At 41.1% G+C, this 21711-nt stretch overlaps 1 protein-coding gene across 1 annotated transcript; it reads left to right on the top strand.

The window, feature by feature from the left end:
- The first annotated feature begins 1871 nt into the window (after nucleotides 1–1871).
- ramp1 (receptor activity modifying protein 1) lies at nucleotides 1872–18478 on the top strand. The gene is made up of 3 exons (XM_069934351.1): nucleotides 1872–2285; nucleotides 10109–10247; nucleotides 16270–18478. Exons 1-3 carry the CDS (start codon nucleotides 2240–2242, stop codon nucleotides 16523–16525), a joined length of 441 nt encoding a protein of 146 aa, XP_069790452.1. The 5' UTR covers nucleotides 1872–2239; the 3' UTR covers nucleotides 16526–18478.
- Nucleotides 18479–21711: the final 3233 nt, after the last annotated feature.

Genomic DNA, 21711 nt, shown 5'->3' on the forward strand with positions numbered 1-21711 from the left:
CCCCCTTCATAACAATCCTTGTAACACCTGATCCCCCTCTGGCACCAGGTGTCTAGGATCTTATTACCTAGATTCAAGGGTATTAAATTATTCGGAGTTAGGGGCATTTTGGGGGATAGCTCCACCTTCCATCCAATACCTTGTTTTATCCTTTTTCACATCTGAAGTACGTGTTTTAGAATGTTTTTTAAGAGTAGTTTTACATCCCATTTATAAATAAATACTTTGGCTATCTCTTCACCTAACGAATGTAGCCCAATCTGCGTCCATACTAGGGTCCCCACTCCCTCAAAGAGTGAGATGATAAATGTCGCTTGGATACCCAATAATACTTTTTTAAAGTCAGGTAATTTTAACCCCCCTTTCATTTATAATCCCATGTTAACTTTTCCAAGGAGATTCTCGCCACTTTCCCATTCCTCAGAAACTTCCTGACACATTTGTTAAGCACCTTTAAAAATAACCCAAGGCAATACAATGGGTAACGACTGAAAAAGATATTGGAGCTTTGGTATCATCTTCATTTTGACACATCAATGTAATGGGTAGTGTCCTCCATCTGACCCTCTAGAGCAAAGGGATATAATTAGCTTATAAGAATTACGTAAATCCTTATCTACTTTGACCCCCCAAGTACTTTATACCTTCCCTCGGTCACTCGAACTCACTGATCGTAATCCCCATTTGTCAGAGGCATAACTTTGCTCTTATCCAAATTTACTGTGTAACCCAAACCTTCCCATAATCCTCCAGTATGGTCCTCAGCCTGGCCAACGACCCCCTGGGATTCAGCAAATATACTAACACATCATCAGCAAAACGGGTTAATTTTGTGTTCCACCCGGCCCACCTTGAACCCCCTTATGTCTGGATCCACCGAATGGCTTCTGCCATTGGCTCCATAGCTAGTATGAATTGGACCGGGGACAAAGGACAACCCTGTCTAATTGACCTGTTCAAGGAAAACATCCACTTGTAATCATTTTGATTCAAGGTTTATGGTAAAGTCCCTTGACCCAATTGATAAATGTCTGTCCCAGACTGAATTTCTCCAGCACCTTGAACAGAAAATCCCACTCCAATCTGACAAAGATCTTCTCCACATCCAAAGCTACAACCACTCCTTGATCTGCCCTAGATATACAATACTTAGCAGTCTCGCCATGTTATTTGCCGATTGCCCTTTTCTAAAAAACCCACTTGACCTGAGTTATAGCCAGTGTGCCACTGTGATATTTGGCTGTCAGTTTGCATTTTATGATTGTGCCCTGTATTTCAGCTGGTTTTGGAGGTTTAAAGATCTTCTGAGTTTCCCCTCCATCTGGGGTTCATAATTCTGTTAATGTTGAGGCCATTGCAAGGTTTTTCAGGATCCCTGTCTTTCATAATCACCATTTGTGAATTTCAAGGTTTTCACTTTCAGATGCATTCTGTTTCAAGGACACATCTCTTTTGTAAATTGGGGGAATGGTGGATTAATGTGAGCATTGGGAATCATTTCCTGAGTTTGGTGAGGCATTCTGATTTTACTTGTTCTGTGTTTTAGGATCACCTCTGGGGTTCGATGTCAACCAGAGGACACGATGTTGGATGTCACCTACTGATGAGGATAAAGTTGTCGTTTTAAATCGTGCTTTCATTGCTGGGGTCAGTCTATTGACTTCAAGGTCAGGTTCTTGATTTTAAGGTCAATCTCTGGGGTCATCCATTGTGCGAGACATTAGGTCACTGTCTCAGAATTATAATTTCCCATCCCACCAGGCCATTTGACCCAATTTAACTGTGCCAGCCAAAATTCACCAAAGTAACTGTAATTCTAGATCTGTGGAGGTGTGTCCTGGAGACACTGTGGGTTTAGGTCTTGGAGTCGATCTGGTGCTGGGTTCCTCTGCCAGGGCTGAGCTCAAGGTGGAACCATTGCCAAGGAGGGTGGTCGCTTTGAGGCGCTCAATCTCTGGCTGTTGAGCTTGGTCTGCGGGCTTCTCAGGGAGTGGGATTTCGGGAAGGACGGTTCGAGCATGGAGCGTTTGATCTGTGTTTTGTCACTTCAGGTGATTGGGTTGGGAAGAGCTGGCTATCGCTGAGCTTTCTCTCAGTCGGGCTCGGGGAGCGAACCGGTCCAGGGGAGGAGTCCTGGTGCTGGCGAGCCGGGCTTGGGGGCTGGAGGTTTGACGGAGCTGGGATTGGCTGCCCGGCGCCAGGAACGCCGCGCACACCGCGTCTGTGGGAACGGCTCACGATGGCTCCGTGGTGGACCGGCGGGCTGCTCGCAACCGTGCTGCTCGGTAAGTTCCCCAGTTCACAGGCTGCGTCTGGAGGGGGGGGGGGGGCGCGCTCCGGTGCCGTTTCCCTCCTGCACACGTTTCACGCCCTCTGCTCCCGCCTTGGTGGCGGATCCCGAGACGGACCCGGGGATGGAGAGAGAGTGGAATGGAGGCGCAGGCTGAGGAACGGGCAGTTCCGAGACAGGTTGAGCCACGCACCAGGAAAGGAGGGGAGAGACAACCTGAGAGAGGGAGGGTCAGAGGTCACCACGGAGACCCGAGTTGATACACGTCGAGCTGGATGGACACACCCTGGAAACAAGAGGACTAGTTCTGGGGAGGCGGGGGCGAGTAACTGCGAGAGGGAGACTCGAACCCGCAGGTGAATTCAGGGACGCGGGGCTGATTCCACAGACCCGTCCCTCTGCGGCCACGAAGGAGGCCGAGCGGGCGCCCCAGACTCGGGGTTGGGGCGAAGCGGATCCCAAGGAGCAGGGACACCGCCTTGGAGACTTGCGGGGGTGGGATGGGCGCGGCCGATCAACCTGCGTATTTGACTCTCCTGTTCCCAGTGGCTGCGGGGGGGAGAGATGGAGGTGATTTCTCCATCGCATCGTCTTTCAAGGGGTTCGCTCTCATTTCACGTGTGTTGCGAGTAGCCTTTAAAGACTGGCCGTCGATTAGTTCAATGAGTCTTGGCTGTGACCGCAGCAGCTCCATGGAGATCATTAATGCGTGGTCAGAATTATTCGCAATTCGCCAAATAACGGAATTCCTGTTGAATTTACTTGATAGGACTAAAAACTACTTAACAAATTGTTCACTTTCAGTGTAACTCATTATCTTTAGTGGATCTCTCTTACGTAGTCAATGTAAATTATTATTTACCAATGTTGAACAGCACAAAACAGGCGCTTTTTTCCAACTGTCCACACCAATCAAGGCTTTCACTTCACCAAAGATCCATTTGACTCGTATCCCTCTAATATCTTTCCAGTTCATGGACCTTCCCAAATCTCTTTTAGGTGCTGAAATTGTTCCTGCCTCTACTATTTCCTTTGGCTGCTTTCTCCATGTGGCCACTGCTTCCTCTTTCATCTCAATCTACCTTAAATATGCCTGTAATAGTCAATACCAATATGCCAAATCTGGTATTTTTTATATATAATGTGTAAAAATTGACCCCCATATTTTTGGCCCCGGCTGCCTGCCCATCTGAGCTCACGACGCATTGAACAACAGAGGTTCTTACCGTGGGAAAAAAAACTAGTATGCGTGTAATAGCCGACTTCCTAAATTTCACCCTAAATATTGACCCACAAAATTTGACTATTGCACGCATATAGTGTATACAGTACGTCCTGTAGCATTAGACTCCCATACTCTGAGAAAAAGACAGATGAATAATTTTATCTATGATGCTATAAACCTTTATATGGTCATGACTCAACTTCCTTTGCTTCAGGGAAAAGTCCCAGTCTGTCCAGTGTTTCCAAATAAATGAAACAAACCCCCCCCCCCATTAATCCTGACTACACCACTAACTTAATCATATCCGTCCTATAGCTGCACACAATACTTCAAGTACAGTCTCACCAATGTTTTGAGCTTCTGCAATATAACATTCCAACACTTGTACTCAGTGTCCTGACTGCAGAAAGCTTCAGGTCAATTTTCTGGTCATTCCTAACCTGATAAACTGGCAAGTGTTAAGAGCAAGGCTTAGATCCATTCTTTCACAGCACAGGAGACATAGAGCATTTTATCATTGAGTATTGGATAATTAAGTCTACCATCCATTTTTTCTTATAATCTGCGCATAGTTTAGTTTTAATAAAAGTTTGGATCCTTCTTTGAATTAGTCCAATATTTAGTACATAAACTGACAGCTAATTCAGCCCAATTTTACTTCTGGTACACCAATGAGGAAGAAAGATCCAGGTTGCAGGAATGTTTCATTCGGGTGGTTAGGTGGGCACACGACACAAAATGGGTGGTAATAAATTCGGGAGGCAGGACATAAGAAGGGAATACATGCATAATGATTGGAAGAGGGATCAGTTAATCTCCAGAGGTTATTGAAGATGAGAGAGCATAGTGTTTCAGAAGATAATCAGAATACATCATAATTTGGCATGATAGAAAATATAAAACCAAGGAGGGGACATGTTAGAATGGCTTAAAAACGTTAGGCCATAGCTTGGCGCACACGTACATATTGGCCAGCAGACTACAGTAAAGGTCTGATGATACGAGAAAGTAAATGGGAGGTTGACGAAGCTATCAGGTTTGAAGAATTATAATTGTGTGAAGGGACTGCCTAGGCTGGATTGTTCCTTTGGAATAATGGAGACTGGAGTGAGAATTCATTCATGGGATGTGTGGAAAATTATGAACGTGCAAGACAGTAAATAGGAAAGACTCTGCTCCTGGTGGCAAGCTTGATAACTGGATGCTTAAAATTGATTGGATGGATTAGAGCACAGAGTTGAGGAAAAATGTTTTTACCCAAAGAGTAAGAAAGGCTTGGAACTCGGGCACGATGCAGAAATCTAGACAGAAGCTAACATTAGATTAAAATGTTTCTGGATGAACTTTTGAAGTGCTGTAATCTGCAGACTGTCAGAATAACCCAACTCATCTTTTTTTAAAGACAAAAGAGACTGTAAATGCTGGGGTTGGGTTGGGGTGGGAGAGAGTTCACGAAGTATTCAGCAGATTGAGCAATATTTGTGAAGGCAAAAGGTGTAGGTCCATGGTTTGGTTTCAGTGTTCTGTTTTAGTTATTTTTTTGGCTGGTTTGACCCTGGGCACTTTCTGTCGTGTAAATTTCAATAAATCAAAACCAGTTCCTGGCAACACACGCTGTAGCCAACAATCATAGCTAACAAACATTATAATAACCATGAATATCAATTAGAATGTGCTATATCTGTACTCTAAGCAGTGTGCATTATTTCAGTATCAGACTGATTGCTAGATGAATGACTACATGAAGTTCAAGGTTGAGGTGTGAGATTATCCACAATTTGAAGATAATTAAAAAGGAAAATTTAGTGATAAAGCAAATAGCAATAAATAAAGAGCAGGGAACATTCTACTAATCAGAAAGAATATTGATCCTTGTTCTGTCTCACATAGCAACTCCCTATATCAAGTTACATCAAAATTAGCTTGTGATCTTCTATTCTCTTCTATCTATTCGCTCCTAGGATATGAGAATCGAGTCATTAACTATGGCTGAACTGCAAATGAATATCTTGCTAGGCCATTTCAACAGTGCCTTAAGATCACCCACATTGGGTTCAGACTGAAGTTCTACTAGATGGATATCCTTCCCTTGTCCCGGACTCCATCAATCAAGTAGTTTCATGATTGCTGAACTGATGCTGGCTTGTAACACATTTGTAATACCCCAGGGTTAGTGCGTCGTCTTTACAGCATCAACAATCAGGACCGGGGTTCAAATTCCACGCTGTCCATAAGGAGTTTGTACATTCTCCCCTGGGGGCTCCAGTTTCCTCCCACTGTTGGAATGTACCAGGGGTGTAGGTTAATTGGGTGTAGATGGGGCAGCACAGGCTCGTGAGCCGAAACGACCTGTTTACTACGCTGTGTATCTAAAAAAAAAATTAAATTTAAATTAATTACTCATTTAAATTCCCAGTTGTCAAAGCACAGGGATAGGTTTCCAAGCTGGGATTGAAATGCAACATTGAAGGGAACCTTATAAGTGCTGAGTGTTTGATGGAGAGTCTGTGGGTTAGGGAGCTGCTGTCTGGCTGCTCTAATTTTGTGATTTTTCACTTGTTAAAATTACTTCTCAAAACATTCACTGTTACCTTGTACTCCCTACCAGACTTCAGTCACTGCTTTTGTTTGTAGTCCATCTCATTAACTCACTTCCTCTCATTTGGAGTTTTATGCTTGTGATTTTTTTTTAATAAATAGCGTCGACTTCATTGTGAACCTCTATTGAATATTATCTGTTGGCAAAGTCATATTGACGAAATTCTGACCTGGTCAAGCTATTTATGTTTCCTGGAGATTTTTTTGATCGTATTTTCAACTTCCAGTATCCATATTTGATTTCCTTTGTACATAGTTTACAATTTGAAATTTGTGTACTGGTTTGGGAGTCTTAGTATCAAATGGATTTAAGTTGTGCAGATTCATCCAATCATAGGCAGGGAGAGGAAACTAACATCAGGGGGCAAAGTACAAGAACTATTTAGGGTAGGTTAGTGGAATAACTCAGCAGCATCCATGGGTAGTTATGGTCAGTCATCATATCAGGTCTGAACCCTTAATCAAGACTGATATAGAACAGTTAAAGTTACACATATAAAATTCTTTCTCTTACTGTAAGGGGTGCTGGGGAATATTAATGGTGACTCTTACAGTAGACAAAAGGAAATTTCATGTAATATTTACATTTCTGTTGCAGAAAGATGCTGGGGGTTGGTGGTTGGGGACAGAGGTATAGGATGTGGTGTGGGAGATGGGGGCATGAGGGAGAAACCACTGGGAAAGGGGTGGAGGGGAAAAGTTAGAGGAAAAAAAGTACAGTCGACCAAGAAGAGATGGGAACAATCGAATCAGATGGAGGGAGGGGTTACCTAAAATTGTCTCTGCACCACAAACTGATCACAGACTCTACTCCTTCAAGAGAGGTGCTACATTTTGGTAGGACTAATCAAACAGGTCATGCACATTAAATGATAGACAATTGAGGAGTACAGTGGGACAAAGGGATTTAGGAGTCATGATACATAATTCTCTGAATCACATGTGGATAGGGTGGTGAAGAAGGCATTTAGTTTGTTGGCTTTCATAAATCAGAGTGCAGAACACAGGAGTTGGGATGCTATGTTGAAATTGTATAAGGCACTGGTGAGCCAAACTTTGAATATTGTGCACCGTTTTGGTCGCCAAATTAAACAAAGGATATAAACACAATAGAAAAAGTGCAGAGGAGGTTTATGAGAATGTTGCCAGGATTTGAGTTACAGGGAACGGTTGAGTAGGCTGGGACTTTATTCCCTGGAGTGTAGAAGGTTGAGGGTAATTTGATAGAGGTATTCAAAATTATAAGGGGTAAAGATAGGGTCAATGTGAATAGGCTTTTTTCATTGAGAGTGGGGGAGACTCAAACAAGAGGGCATGGACTGAGAATAAAAGGGGAAAAGTTTAGGGGAAACATGAGGGGGAATTTCTTCACACACAGGGTGGTGGGGGTGTGGAATGAACTTCCAGCAGAGGAGGTAGAAACGAGATCGGTGTTAATATTCAAGGAAATGTTGGATAGGTATATGGATGGGAGAATGTGGAGGGTTATGGGCTGAATGCGGGTCAGTGGGACTAGGTGGGAGATTTTCGGCACGGACTAGAAGGGGCCAACTGACCTGTTTCTGTGCTGTAAATGGTTATATTAACCTGAATGTTTCCTGCTTCAATCAATCCATCAGTAAATGGAATTCTCTACCTTCTCCCATTGGAGTGTACCTCAAAGGTCTTGTTCCCCTCTCCTTAGTGTGACCATAACTGAATAACCCAGCTGTAGGTTTATAGGATAGTGGGAAGTTATTGCAGTGCCAGTTACCCGGGTTTGAATCTGGTGCTGTCTGTAAGGAGTTTAAATGTTATCCCCGTGTCTGCATGGAATTTTTTCTGGGTGCTTCGGTTTCCTCTTGGGGCTGTAGGTTAATTGGCTGGCAGGGGTTTCAATGGCCAGAATGGACTGCTACACAGTTGTAAATAAAATGTTAAAATGTAATAGACTTAAGGAGATGCCAAATCTATTCCTGTGCATCTAAACTTGAGCTCCTTGTAGCAAACCATGTTAACTCCCCCCAACTATTCCCACGGTGACATGGCTATCCTTGACTTCATACATTAGCTAAAATTAGAAAAAAAATCAATGTTCATGCCATTAGACTTAAGGCTGATCAGGAGAAATGTGATATGTTGTCCTTTAAGTTTACATTTGGCCTCATCCTGACTGTGGTCCAAGTTCCTCTACAAGGGAATTTTTTATATTTGCAATTCCTTGAATCATAGTGAATGAAACCTGCACTGGACCCTTGTTAAAACTTGCCCGAGGATGAATGACTTGGTTCACTTACTTGAATTCCAGTGCTGTGTTGTGCAGGTAAGACCATATTGTTCTGTAATTATGATGCGTGCATTATAAAGCCCATTACTGAACATTATTTCTGCTGGGCCATTACTGAAACTTTTATATCAGCTTTGATGTTCTGTATATTTGTGACTGGATTTATACAGCTTTTTAAACAGAGATCCTGCCTTTAATGTCCATGAACTAAATCCCACCAATTTGTTCTACTTTCTCATAGCATTGAGCCCACTTCCATTTACATTATAAATATTGCCATTATTTTTACTACATTATTAATGAATTACATCTGATCCAATGGCTTTAAAAACCACTTCCTTTGGCTTTAAAACAATAATTCTTTGGTATCATTTGAACATTTGGATCTATCAGCAGGTAGAATTATTGATGGATTCTTTGATGTATAGGTGGCCCTAGAATTATCCTGAGACACCATTTCTGAAAAGTTTCTCTCAACTCTTGGATTGTACATTGCATGGTGGTCAGCACAGTGCCGACGACCTGGGTTCAATCTGGCGCTGTTTCTGAGGAGTTTGTATTTTCTCCTCATATCTGAGTGGGTTTCCTCCCACCATCCAAAAATGTATTGGGCTTTCGATTAATTTGAATGTAATTGGGTGGCGCAGGATGGAATTGGATTGTAATTTTTAAAAAAATCTGACCACCCCACCCCCCCAACAGATTCTTTGAACCTTGTTCAGTGAATTCCAATGTTGTACTATGCTAAAGAGTGACTTAAAAACTTTCCTATTACCACTGGGAAAACAACTTTCAAGATGATGGCTCCTTTGAAAACTTAATGCTGGCTAATTTTTGTCTTTAACCCAGCCATTGAAGTCAAACTAACTGATGTGTTTTACTGTGGAAGATATTGGCTGCTTCCCAGATCTTTGGCAATCATAGAACCTAAAATGTAAATCTGGGGGATTCTGCAGGCAGCTTTCTCAGGATGCTCAGATTCACCATGTTGTCTTCCTTTAACTTGCACATTTCATCCATTATTGTGTGGTTCTTCCATAGCCAAGTTTTGAAAGTAAGTGGCACAGATTGGCCTTTGAAATATTAAAGTTCTGAAATGTCAAATGCTGAAGGATACTAAAGTTGCAGATATCTTTAGGAAACAGGTCAATTTTGCTTAAATATTTTTCTTCTGGACTCTTCCACACCCTGACTCCTTTCCCACATTGTTCCTTGAATGTCTACATCTCATCTCTTGCTCTCATGTAACGATCCTCTGTCTCATTTTAAAAAGTCACACCTTGACAAAGGGCTCAGGCCCGAAATGTTGATTATATATCTCTGGCTCCTATGGACAAGCGCAGGACTCACTGATTTTCTCCTGCAATTTTGTGTATTACCTGTCATTGCCCATCTCGTTTTATGAAAAATAATCTGGGTTCATGATTCTCCTTCATGTTTTTGATTGTCAGGTGCTGAAAACCCCCACATCCTGAATAATAACCCATCCATTCTTATTCCACGTTACCCAAGAATCCTAAACTGAGGCACGACTCTCCTCAATGTTACATTGGAAATACAGTGTGGTACCTTTGAAAGTGGACTATTTCACCTAAGTGCTAACCTTGATCATGTGAAGCTCCTGGGATTAAACCTGAATTTATAACTCGTCATCTGTGAAAGTTACAAATTTAGTAAAGCTCTAATTAATTTACTAAAGTTTGTTTCCTATGATTTTTTTTTCCTACAGCGCATCAACTTGGTTTGCTGACTGCTTGCAATGAAGTTTATTACTCGTATCTTATTCAACACATTTGCTTAGACACATACAGATTTCAGATGATAGATATTGGCCAGAAACTCTGGTGTGATTGGGAAGAAACACTGAGGTATGTTTGGAATTCATTAGAAAGCATTGTGAAAGAGAGCAAATGATTTCACCACTTCTGAGCTGCAATGTCCTTGATGTGTTTTTTATGGATTGTAAAGTGATGCTGAAGGAAACGATGCAAAAATTCTCATTTCCCTTCAAAAATGAAGGGAAATGGAGACTTTGGGTTAAAAATTTGTAAAAAGTGTCCTAACCTGAAACATTGATTGCCCATTTCTTTCTATGGATGCTGCCTGACCCACGGTGTTCCTCCAAATTTGCATTGTTTGTTTAAGGTTCCATCATCTCCAGATGTGCACTGTTCTGTGCTGGGCTTCAAAACATCACAGGTTATCTGCTTAGCTGATCTTTCTGTGCTGAGTTAACCTGGTGCAAAATTCCACGTAGATCACTGCAGTAGGGAGGAACATTTTTCATTCCCATTCCTGGTCAGAATATTAAGGCTTTCATGTATATTTGAGTGCATTGTGAGGGGTGGCAATAATTGGGTGAGGTGCCCCAGCATTATGAATCCTCGTCCGTTGGCTGAAGATTTGTGTGTCTTCTACAGAGACCGGGAGACAGGCAGGCCACTGAAGAGTCTGGAGAAGACGCAGGCTCACGGATCAGTGACAAAGGAAGGAAGCACTTGGCAGGAGAAGGCAGGGAGAGATTAAGGAAATTGGGGGGGGTGGGGGGGAGGGAATCAAGGATATAACCATATAATTACAGCACGGAAACAGGCCATTTTGGCCCTTCTAGTCCACACCGGACCAAGTACTCTCTTCTAATCCCACCTACCTGGAGCCTGCCCATAACCCTCCATTCCCCTCCCATCCATATACCTATCAAGTTTTTCCTTAAATGACAAAATTGACCCTGCCGCCACTACTTCTCCCTAAAGCTCATTCCACACAGCCACCACTCTTGAGTAAAGAAGTTCCCCCTCGTGTTCCTTCTAAACTTTTTCCCCTTTAACTTTCAACTCATGACCTCTTGTTTCAATCTCTCCTACTCTCAATGGTGAGAAAAGTTCAGGAGGAAGTTTTTTGGGGGGGGAGAGAAGATGGATAAATGATGAGAGTGTGGCCAAGATGATGTCTGGTTATGCTCATCAGATCAGAATCTGAGTGTGTATATACAATGTCTGTGCAGCATTTTCAAGGCCATGTGGTACCTTGTGTGCAATGGCCAGCCAAAATTAAATAACTCTGCATAACTGGATGAAATTTGTTTGCCATCCTGAGAGATGACCTAAGATGTTGCTTGTATGCATTTGCACCCATGTCGGTTTATATAGGTGTTTGCAGGTGGAATGGATGAGGAAAAATATCCATTATTTAATCTCTCATAATATTTGTGAATATTAGCATGAACCCCTTGAGTGTTTTTGTTTAGTATATGTAGTTAAGATTAGCAAACAAATAACCAGAGGGATTCTTGTTTGGAGTTGCTCACCGCTAAGTTTGGTGAGGTGCATTTAGCCCATCATATGCAGGTGAAGCTAAGGATTTTGAATGAGAAGGAACATAGAAGAGCAAAAGACAGTTGTAAAGCAGTGGGTTTCAAAATAGAAAGACAGTTTATTCAGTACCTTTTACAACCTTAAGATGACCCAAATGCTTCAGAGGAAAAGGTACTTTTGAAGTAAGAAGCACAACAGCTTATTCTCAGGTCATCAAATCATCTGATGATTGACAGGTTGTTAAAAGCCAAAACTATGACCGATGATTGTGAGTCTAATTAAAACCACAACGTGTTTTAAGATGGGACTGAAATTGCTTTGACTAGTGGAAGAGACCAGAGGTCCCAATGGCAAAGTTTTACTCCTTGGATTCTGAACTGGTGGCTGCAGCAGAGGGTGGGAGTAGATGAAACAAATTCTGATTGCAAGTCGGTGACTAGCGATGTTACAGGGTTCTGTTCTGGGACCCTTGGTCTTGGTGATTTTTTTAATATATAAATGACTTGGATGAAGAAGTGGAGGGATAAGTTTGCAGAGAGAATTGTGAATACTGTAGAAGGTTTCAAAGGGATACAGAAAGGATGCAGAGTTGGGCAGTGATGTGACAGATGGATATGCAGATATGTGTGAAGTGATGCTCTTTGAAAGACTGAACTTGAAGGCAGAGTACATGACTATTGGCAGGATTCTTAACAGTGTGGAGGAACAGGGATCATGGGTCAAGTTTGCAAGGGCAGTTAAGGCACTATCGAATGCTGGCCTTCATTAATCGGAGTTCAAATGCTGTGAGGTAACATCGCAGCTCTATTCGACCGCATCTGAAGTTTTGTGTTCTGGTTGCCTCATTACCAGAGGGATAGATACTTTTGCAAGGGTGCTGAGGAGATTTACTAGGATGTTTCCTGGGTTGGAGAACATGTCTTATGAAGCAAGATTGACAAAGCTGGGGCTTTTCTCTTTGGAATGATGAAAGATGAGAGGTGAGTTAAACGATGTACAGGTAGTCCCCAACTTACTATTGATGTGTTGGCTGTAACTTGGAGACCTTGGGCTGCTGTGGCACGGAACCACTGAATACAGTAGTTTTAATAAAGATTTTTTTAAAAATGTGATTGTACGTGCAGGCGGACATAGCTCATGTAGGTTGAAAGTTGAGGACTACCTGTACTGTATATAAGATTATAAAATTTCCTGAGACCGGATGAGATCAATGCAATTGGATGTTATGTTGCCTCCCAGGGGCCAGGGACGACTCTGATCAAGTACACAGCATTCTGGATGGGGAGAGCAAGTAGCCAGATGTCGAGGTTCAATGACATAGATAGAAGTGGGGATGAGGTCCTGAAGGAACAATATAGAGAGTTAGGGAAAAAGTTAAAAAGCAGGACCTCAAGGGTGGTAATTTCGGAATTGCTGCCTGAGCCACATACTAGAGAGGGTAGGAATAGGAAGATGTAGCAGATGAATGTGTGGCTAAAGAGTTGGTGCAGAGGTTCGCATTTGTGGATCATCGGAACTCTTCTGGGAAAGGTTTGACGTCTACAAAAGGGTCAGGCTGCACCTGAACTGGAGGAGGACCAATATCCTGGCAGGCAAGTTTATTTGATCTGTTGTGGGGGGTGGGAAATCAGAATGAGAGTATGGAAATTAGGGTAGAAGGACAACTTAGGTTTGAAGGGAGAGAGAAATCAGATTGTTAAAATTAATGAAGGAGGGGGTAGTAAAAGTAGATGATAAAGGAGTGAATGTGGGGGACATTCACTCATGTATATTTTTCAGTGTAAGAAAGGTGGACAGACAGAGCATGGAAATATATTATAGCCATCAGTGAAACTTGGTTGCAGGAGGGGCATGATTGGCAGCTAAATGTCCCAGGTTTCTGTTGCTTTAGATGTGATAGAACGGGGGGGGGGGGGGGGGGGGATAAAAAGCAGAGGAGTTACATTGCTAGTTAGAGAAAACATTATAGTGGTGCGATGGCAGGATAGATTGGAGGGCTTGTCCAGTGAGGAATGGGAAAGGCATGAAAACACTAATTGGGGTGTATTATAGACCCACTAATGGACAGAGGGAATTAGAGGAGAAAATTTGTAAGGAGATAGCATATATGTGTAATAAACATAAGGTGGTGATCGTAGGAGATTTTAACTTTCCACACATTGACTGGGACACCCATACTGTAAAAGGGCTGGAGTTTGTCAAATGTGTTCAGGAAAGTTTTCTAAATCAATACCGACTAGAGAGGGGACAGAATTGGATCTCCTATTAGGAAACAAGATAGGTCAGGTGACAGATTTGTGTTGGGGAACACTTTGGATCTAGTGATCATAATGCTATTAGTTTTAGGTTAATTATGGAGAAGGATAGGGTTGGGCTTAAGGTCGAGATTCTTGATTGGAACAAGGTTAATTCTGAGGAAATGCTAAAGGATTTGGAAGGTGTGGATTGGGATCATTTATTTTCTGGGAAGGATGTAACAGTTAAATGGAGGATATTTAAATTTTGAGAGTACAGAGTCGGTGTGTCCCTGTGAGGATTGAAGGAAAGGTTAGAAGATATAGGGAGCCTTGGTTTTCAAGGGATATTGGTTTGGAGGAAGAGGGGTGTGGACAACAGGTGTAGGCAGCAAGGAATAAATGAGGTGCTTGAGGAATAGAAAGAGTGCAAAAAGAAATGAGAAAGGCAAAAAGGAGGTATGAGGCTGCTTTGGCAGGCAAGGTAAAAAGAAATCCAAAGGGTTTCTAGAGGTATATTAAAAGTAAAAAGAATGGTGATGGATAAAATTGGGCCCCTTGAGGATCAGATGGGTAGGCGGGAAATTTTAAATGATTTTTTTTTAAGTAGTCACTGAGGAAAGGAGTATTGAATCAGGTGAAGTAAGGAAAACTAGTAAGGGAAATATATAGATTAATGAGGAGGTAGTACTGGCTATTTTAAAGAGAATCAAGGTGGATAAATCTCTGGGTCCTGACAAGATGTTAATATAGAAATAGCAGGGGCTGTGACAAAAATATTTAAAATGTCATTAGCCATGGTGGAGGTGCTAGAGGGTAGCTCATGTTGTTCGACTGTTTAAAAAAGGCTCTAAAAGTAAACTGGGTAATTATAGGCCTGTGAGTCTGATGATGGTGTGGTAGGTAAATTAATGGAGAGTGTTCTTAGAATATACAGGGGCTGATTAGGAATAGTCAACATGGTTTTATGCGTGGTAGATCATGTTTAACAAATCTTGTAGAAGGTTGACGAAGGGAAGGCTGTGGATATTGTCTATATGGATTTTAGTAAGGCCTTTGACAAAGTTCTGCGTAAGAGGTTAGTTAGGAAGGTTCAATCATTAGGTAATTAAATAATAGTTGGATGGGAGATGCCAGAGAGTAGTGATGGAAAGTTATTTGTTAAATTGGAGGCTGGTGACTAGTGGAGTGCCTCAGGGCTTGGTTTGTCATATATATTAGTGACAGGGTGGTAAATTGGATTAGTAAGTATGCAGATGATACAGTTTTCAAAGTTTGCAATGGGAAATAGGGCTGAAAGATGGCAGATGTGAGGTGCTACATTTTGGTAGGAATAATCAGTAAAAGTCATACACGTTAAATGGTGGAACAAAGGGATTTAGGAATTCTGGTACATCATTCCCTGAAAGTGGAGTCACATATAGGGTGGTGAAGAGAGCATTTGGTATGTTGGCCTTCATAAATCAGAGTATTGAGTGCAAGAGTTGGGTTGTCTTGTTGAAGTTGTATAGGGCAAGGCCAAATTTGGAATATTGTGTGCAGTTTTGGTTGTCAAACTATGGAATGGATATCAACAAAATAGCGAGAGTGTGGAGATTTACAAGAATGTTACCTGGATTTGAGTTACAGGGTAAGGTTAAACAGGCTAGGACTTTATTTCCTAGAGTATAGAAGATAGAGTAGATGTGGATAGGCTTTTTCCATTGAGAGAGGGGGAAGATTCAAACAAGAGGACGTGGATTGAGATTGAAGGGAGAGATTCTGGTCAAAGTGGTAGCTGCATGGACTGGGTGTGGGTCAATGGTACAAGGTTCTGGTTCTGTGCTGTAATGGTTATAATAGCAAATACAAAATCATTTGTTTAAGGTGAGAGGTGGAAAGTGTAGGGGAGATGGCAGAGGTAATTAAAAAAAAACTGTGGTTGGTAGTCTCTAGGGAAGGATTAGCTTGTTATGGAGTAGGTTTGCACAACAGAGTTGGCCAAAAGGGCCTGTACTGTAATATTCTTTGCTCTATCCTATTGAATAGCTTAAACCCTCTCTGCCCTGACTAAAATGGTTTTGTTGCAGAATTGTTAACCTGTACAATATCTGTCATTCTCATTAAGAACCTAATCTTTCATATTTTGTTTGGCACAGCTCCAATTTTCTACACTTTTCAAGATTAATTGTCATGCTTAAAATAGGCTCATCAATGATTTGCAGACAAAACTTTTTAATCAGAATTAAGTGGAGCCACCACGTGTGGCCTTGAGTTCCTTTTGCTAATTTCCATTCAAACATTTTCTGCAATATCCGTGCCAGGTCGGTGTTTACTAACAAATACTTTCATTCTCTTTGTAGTTCCTATCGAGATCTCACAAATTGCACATTTTTGATTGCTAACAAGATGGACTGTTTTTGGCCAAATCAGGTCGTGGACCTCTTCTTCATTACCGTCCACAGCGAATACTTTGCAAACTGTTCCAGCTCTGGGAGAGCATTGGGAGATCCTCCAAACAACATTGTAGGGCCATTTATAATGATTCCAGTAATGATTACTCTACTTATAACAGCACTTGTTGTGTGGAGAAGCAAACGGAATGAGGGAATTGTATAAAATGTAATCATCCCATCCATTGGTTACAGAGACTCGTTTTAACCATCTGACAAAGCAATTCATGCTAACTTTGCATTGGAGAGACTGAACAGTTGTTTGGTGCATAGTCAGTGAAAAACATCTGGATACACATCAGGAACTTCTACAATCTGGATTCTTGACAAAGGTGAATCTTTGAGCGTAGTGCACACAGCAATTAAGCATGTTTGACAAATTTTATAGCAATTGTTTTTAAAAATAATTCATATAGTTACAGCATGAGAGAATAGTTTTTGGCCATTTAAATCCATGCTGCCCAATTATACCAAAACTGCACGTTTTTTTGGACAGTGGGAGGAAACCCACACAGACACATGAAGAACATATAAACTCCTTATAGACAGTGTCAGATTTGAACCCAGGTCGCTGTAATTATGTCACACGAACTGGGTCTCCCCTATTCATATATAAACTCCATACAAAAACCACACTATGTACTCAAACCATGTATGGATATCTATACCACCATCTCAATTAGCCAGATGTGGTAAATAAAGCCTCAAAAAAAAATCAACACAAGGGAACATTGAAATTGCAAATAAGATAGAAAAATAAAGAACCCAAACTTAAACTTTAGTTTTAATCTGGAATAATACAAACGCGCAGTTCACGCAGCATCCATGGAAAGTGCTAGGCAGTCGGGAGTGAGCCATTCAAATAGGCAATAAGAGGCTGGAAGGAGGATGCTGTGCCTGAGCTGTAACTACTGAGAGTGGAAGCTTCTCATTACTGACCTTGCATCACAGCAGGAAAAAGACAAAAACAAATCTAAGTAAGTGCAAAGAGAGGAAAATGATGTGTTGGTAAGGTGAGATGAAAAAGGGGGATCTGACTGGGTACTAGAGCACAGCAAAAGGAGGCAAAAATGATAATTATCATATCAGAATGGTGAGGAAAACCGAACAAAGTCACACCAGGGTCCAGAAATCCTCTGGCTGAACTCATCTACCAACCTATTCCACTCTGTAATACATAAACTTTCCCCAGTACCAGCACCCACTGGCCAAAAAGGTGGCAGCAATGAAGTAGCCTCAAAAATCAAGATGCAAGGCTGTAAACAAAACTCATTAGCTCCTGCTTCACTAGAATGAGACGTGAATAAATAATTAGAAAGGTTTAAAGGGATGGAATTTCAGCAAAGTAAATGACCCATTTTAGCCTCCAAAGATAAGGTATGAAGAAGGGTAGGGATGTCATGGCCAAAAAGCAGCCATGACTGATCCATGTAAAGGCAGCGTTTGGTGCTCCCTTGATGTGAGGATGATAGGAGTTGAACAAGCAAACCATTGTCTGTGCCTCAATGAGTGCTGAAGGTAGAAATAGGCAGAGGAAAGAAGAAGAAATTTGGAATTTGAAACTTCCCCTTTGCTCTCTTTCCAAAGTGGTGGTAGAACTGTTGGCACATGAGCATAAATTTAGGCTGAAGTTTACTAAATCACCATCTCTAAGCCTGAACAAGTGCAACTGAACCCCAGCTGACCTGTGTTGTCATATATTGGCCAAGATTCAAGATCAACTGTTTTGAGATCCCCTTAACTCCACGTCATCCAGCCATCCTTCACATACTACCAAAACAAGTCCACAGCAGATGCTTAGTTCATTATATTCCTCCCTGAAATATTCCCTAGAAAAGTATTAAAAAACTCATCCTGCCCTTGTCACTCTTTGACCACCCCCAACTCCATCAGGAAGATGATTTTCACATCACCAGATTCAACGACAGTTTCTTTCCCACTGTGATCAGACTCCTGAATGAATAGCAAAATTATATTGCCTTTATTCTGTACCAACTGTATCTCTGCATTTTTGTAGTGTCTTATTGTACTATATATGAGATGTCTACTGGTCTGCTCACAAAACAACCTCTATCACTGCACTTTAGTCTGTGTGGTAATAAACTTGAATTTGAAGATCTTCAAGATTCAATTTATTGTTACATGTGCAAAATCCTAACTTTGTTTACTCTACAAAGGCAAACCAAGTGTTGTCAAGTAATGCAGCACAATTATTTAAACAAGAAAGCAGCAAGAATTCTTTCACAGATAATCAAGCCACTGTGTGCAAACTCAGGCAATGCAGGTTGCTACCCTGTATTGGAGGTCTGCAGGTACACTGCACATCTAAGGTTGAGGGATGCACCATATGTCGCAATAGTTGTGTAGGATCAGGCATCCTGATTTAGTCACAGTAATATTTCAAAATGAGCAAAACATCATTACCAGTAACACAGAAGGCAGTACATTGCAGCCATCAAGTCTGCACTAACTCTGAGTGAACCAGGTTGTCCCCACTATTTCTTACCATATTCCTACTATATTTTCTCCTTCAAGTGGTTCTGTGAGAAGTGCAAATGCCTCTCACTCCAGCAACCTAGCTTCACTTCTGACTTGTGAGCTCTGGCTTCCTCATACATCCCAAATAAGTGTGCCTAGTGAGATAATTGGCTGCTGTAAGTTGCCCGAGAGGTGAGTGGTAGAATCCACAGGGAGGTGACAGGATTGAGAGAGAGTAAGGGGATACATTTCTTCTGAGAGCCAACATGGAGACTCGATGGCTGAATGGAGCTACCTCCCAAATCATATGAGAATAAAAAGAGAAGCATTTATCTGATTCTCTTTAAAAGGCTACCACTAAAACCACATTCACCACTTCTTAGGAGGCTCTTTCCAAATGCATCCTACCAGTCAAATGAAAAATCTGCCTCAAGTCACTTCAACTTCTTTCACTGAAAAATTGTGCTGTCTAGTTCTCAACCCTTCAGCCAAGGAAACAACGTTCTGGAATCGCAACGGGGTTAGCTGTAGAATACGAATTCTCTGAATCGTTCCATATGCCAGCAGCTGCATATTAAGTATCACAGAGCATGGAATATTAGCTCAGCATTTTAACTGGACATTATTGTCTGGTTGATGGTAACTTTTCCTGCCATGCCACATATCATGGGCTAGATACTTGCATCCATGAAGAAATGGAAAATAGACAGGAAAATGCAACATGGATAATGGTCATGATCTGGTCCACATGGCAACCTAATTAACATGGTTAATTCTGAAATACCTTATGTAAGCTTGCAAACCACATAATTGGCAAATCCCATGTTCTTGGATAAAAGAAATGCCATGGACTTTAATGGAACAAGAGGAATCACATTTCACCACGGTAACTGAACATGTAGTATTAAATATCATGAACTCATTATACATTGTTAAGGATTAGACATATTTAATCCCCAGAGAAAGAAATCTGCTGTCCTTACCTGGTCTGTCCTGAATGCAATTCCAGAGCCCATATTTCAATTAATGTGGAGACACTAGAGACTTCAGAAGCTGAAATTATGCAATATCCAGGGAAAGGGTTAAATTTTAAATTTAGACAAACATACAGCACAGTAACAGGCCATTTCAGCTTGAGAGTCTGTGCGCCCAATTTACACCCAATCAATCTACATTTTTGAGATTTTATCTCAATGATCATTGCCAATGAAGGATTTTAACACAAAAAAGTCAAGAATTCCTTTCCTTTACCCCCTCTCAACCAGCTGACTTCTCACAGATCTTTTTTTTCCTTTCATTTAATTTCCTGGCCTCCTTGCTCACACCTTTCATTGGTGCTGTCTTATCAACACAGCAGATCCATCACTGTCACACCATAATGTCAAACACAAGGAAACCTTTTGATTGCTACTACTGACCTACCTCAGCCGATGAAGCAGCCCTATTCCAGGATCAAAAGCACAGGAAACAGAGTGCCCCAAGGACATACATGTAACTGATAATTCCAGCAACAACATCTTCACAACACCATTACATCCTGAAAGACAATAGCCAGGCCTCCATCCTGAATGCTGAGAAAGAAGCATGCAGGAATAAATTTCAGGCAATTTATCTGTGGCAGGTTTGAAGTTCAAAACTGTATACATGGAATAGCCTGTGGAGATAAAGTCCCATACAGATACTGAATGCCCTCACTTCTGTTTTAAATGCTCTATGCTAAATTGGACAGATAAGATTAAACCATCAGAACTGAGCATTAATGAAAACCTAATGCCTGAACCTGAAATATAATGCCACATAAATTTTTGCTTCTACATATAATGTTATCAAGTCAGCACATCAGCATTGGTTCATTTAGAAGTGTACAGGGAAAAAAAATCACCAAAAACATCTTCAATGAGGTGCCAACACAGCTTTTTTTTAAAAATATTTTTCACACTATGAACCATATCAACCAAGATATATACAAATGTTTCTCATTAAATATACACATTGGCATTTTCTCCCTTTTTTGCCCCCTACCCTCCCTCCCCCCCTTCTCATCCCTCTCCAAGACCAATAAACAACGTATACAATACAATAGAAAAAGGTGTCATCTGCTTTTACACACTGAATCAAATAGTTTGTCTTATCATTTTAGGGGGTGGAGGTCTGAGGCAAGCTCTCCCTGTTATGTTCCATGTATGGTTCCCAAATTTGTTCAAATAATGTGACTTTATTTTTCCCAATGGAATACATTTATTCATTTCCATGTACCATTGCTGTATTCTCAGACTCTCTTCCATTTTCCAAGTTAATATTATACAGTTTTTTTGCTACTGCTAAGGCTATCATAATGAATCTTTTTTGCGCTTTATCCAATTTGAGGCCTAATTCATTACTTCTTATGCTACTTAAAAGATCTCTGGATTTTTTTGTATGTTATTTTTTGTGATTTTATTTAATATCTGATTTAGATATTCCCAAAATGTATTCACTTTCGTACATGCCCAAATTGCATGTATTGTTGTTCCCATTTCCTTCTTACAGCGACAACATCTATCTGATAATGTTGGATCCCATTCTTTTAATTTTTGAGGAGTGATACATACCCTGTGTAACCAATTATACTGTATCATGAGTAACCATGTGTTTATTGTATTCTTCATAGTTCCAGAACATAACTTTTCCCATGCTTCATTTTTTATCTTTATGTTTTAAATCCTTTTCCCACTTTTGTTTAGGTTTATAGCTTATTTCATCATTTTCCTTATCTTGAAGCTTAATGTACATGTTCGTTATAAATCTTTTAATTATCATTGTGTCTGTAATCACATATTCAAAGCTGCTTCCTTTTGGTAATCAGTCTGTTTCCCAATTTATCCTTTAAATAAG

Source organism: Narcine bancroftii, chromosome 4, assembly GCF_036971445.1.
Source record: "Narcine bancroftii isolate sNarBan1 chromosome 4, sNarBan1.hap1, whole genome shotgun sequence".
NCBI classification, from domain to species: domain Eukaryota; kingdom Metazoa; phylum Chordata; class Chondrichthyes; order Torpediniformes; family Narcinidae; genus Narcine; species Narcine bancroftii.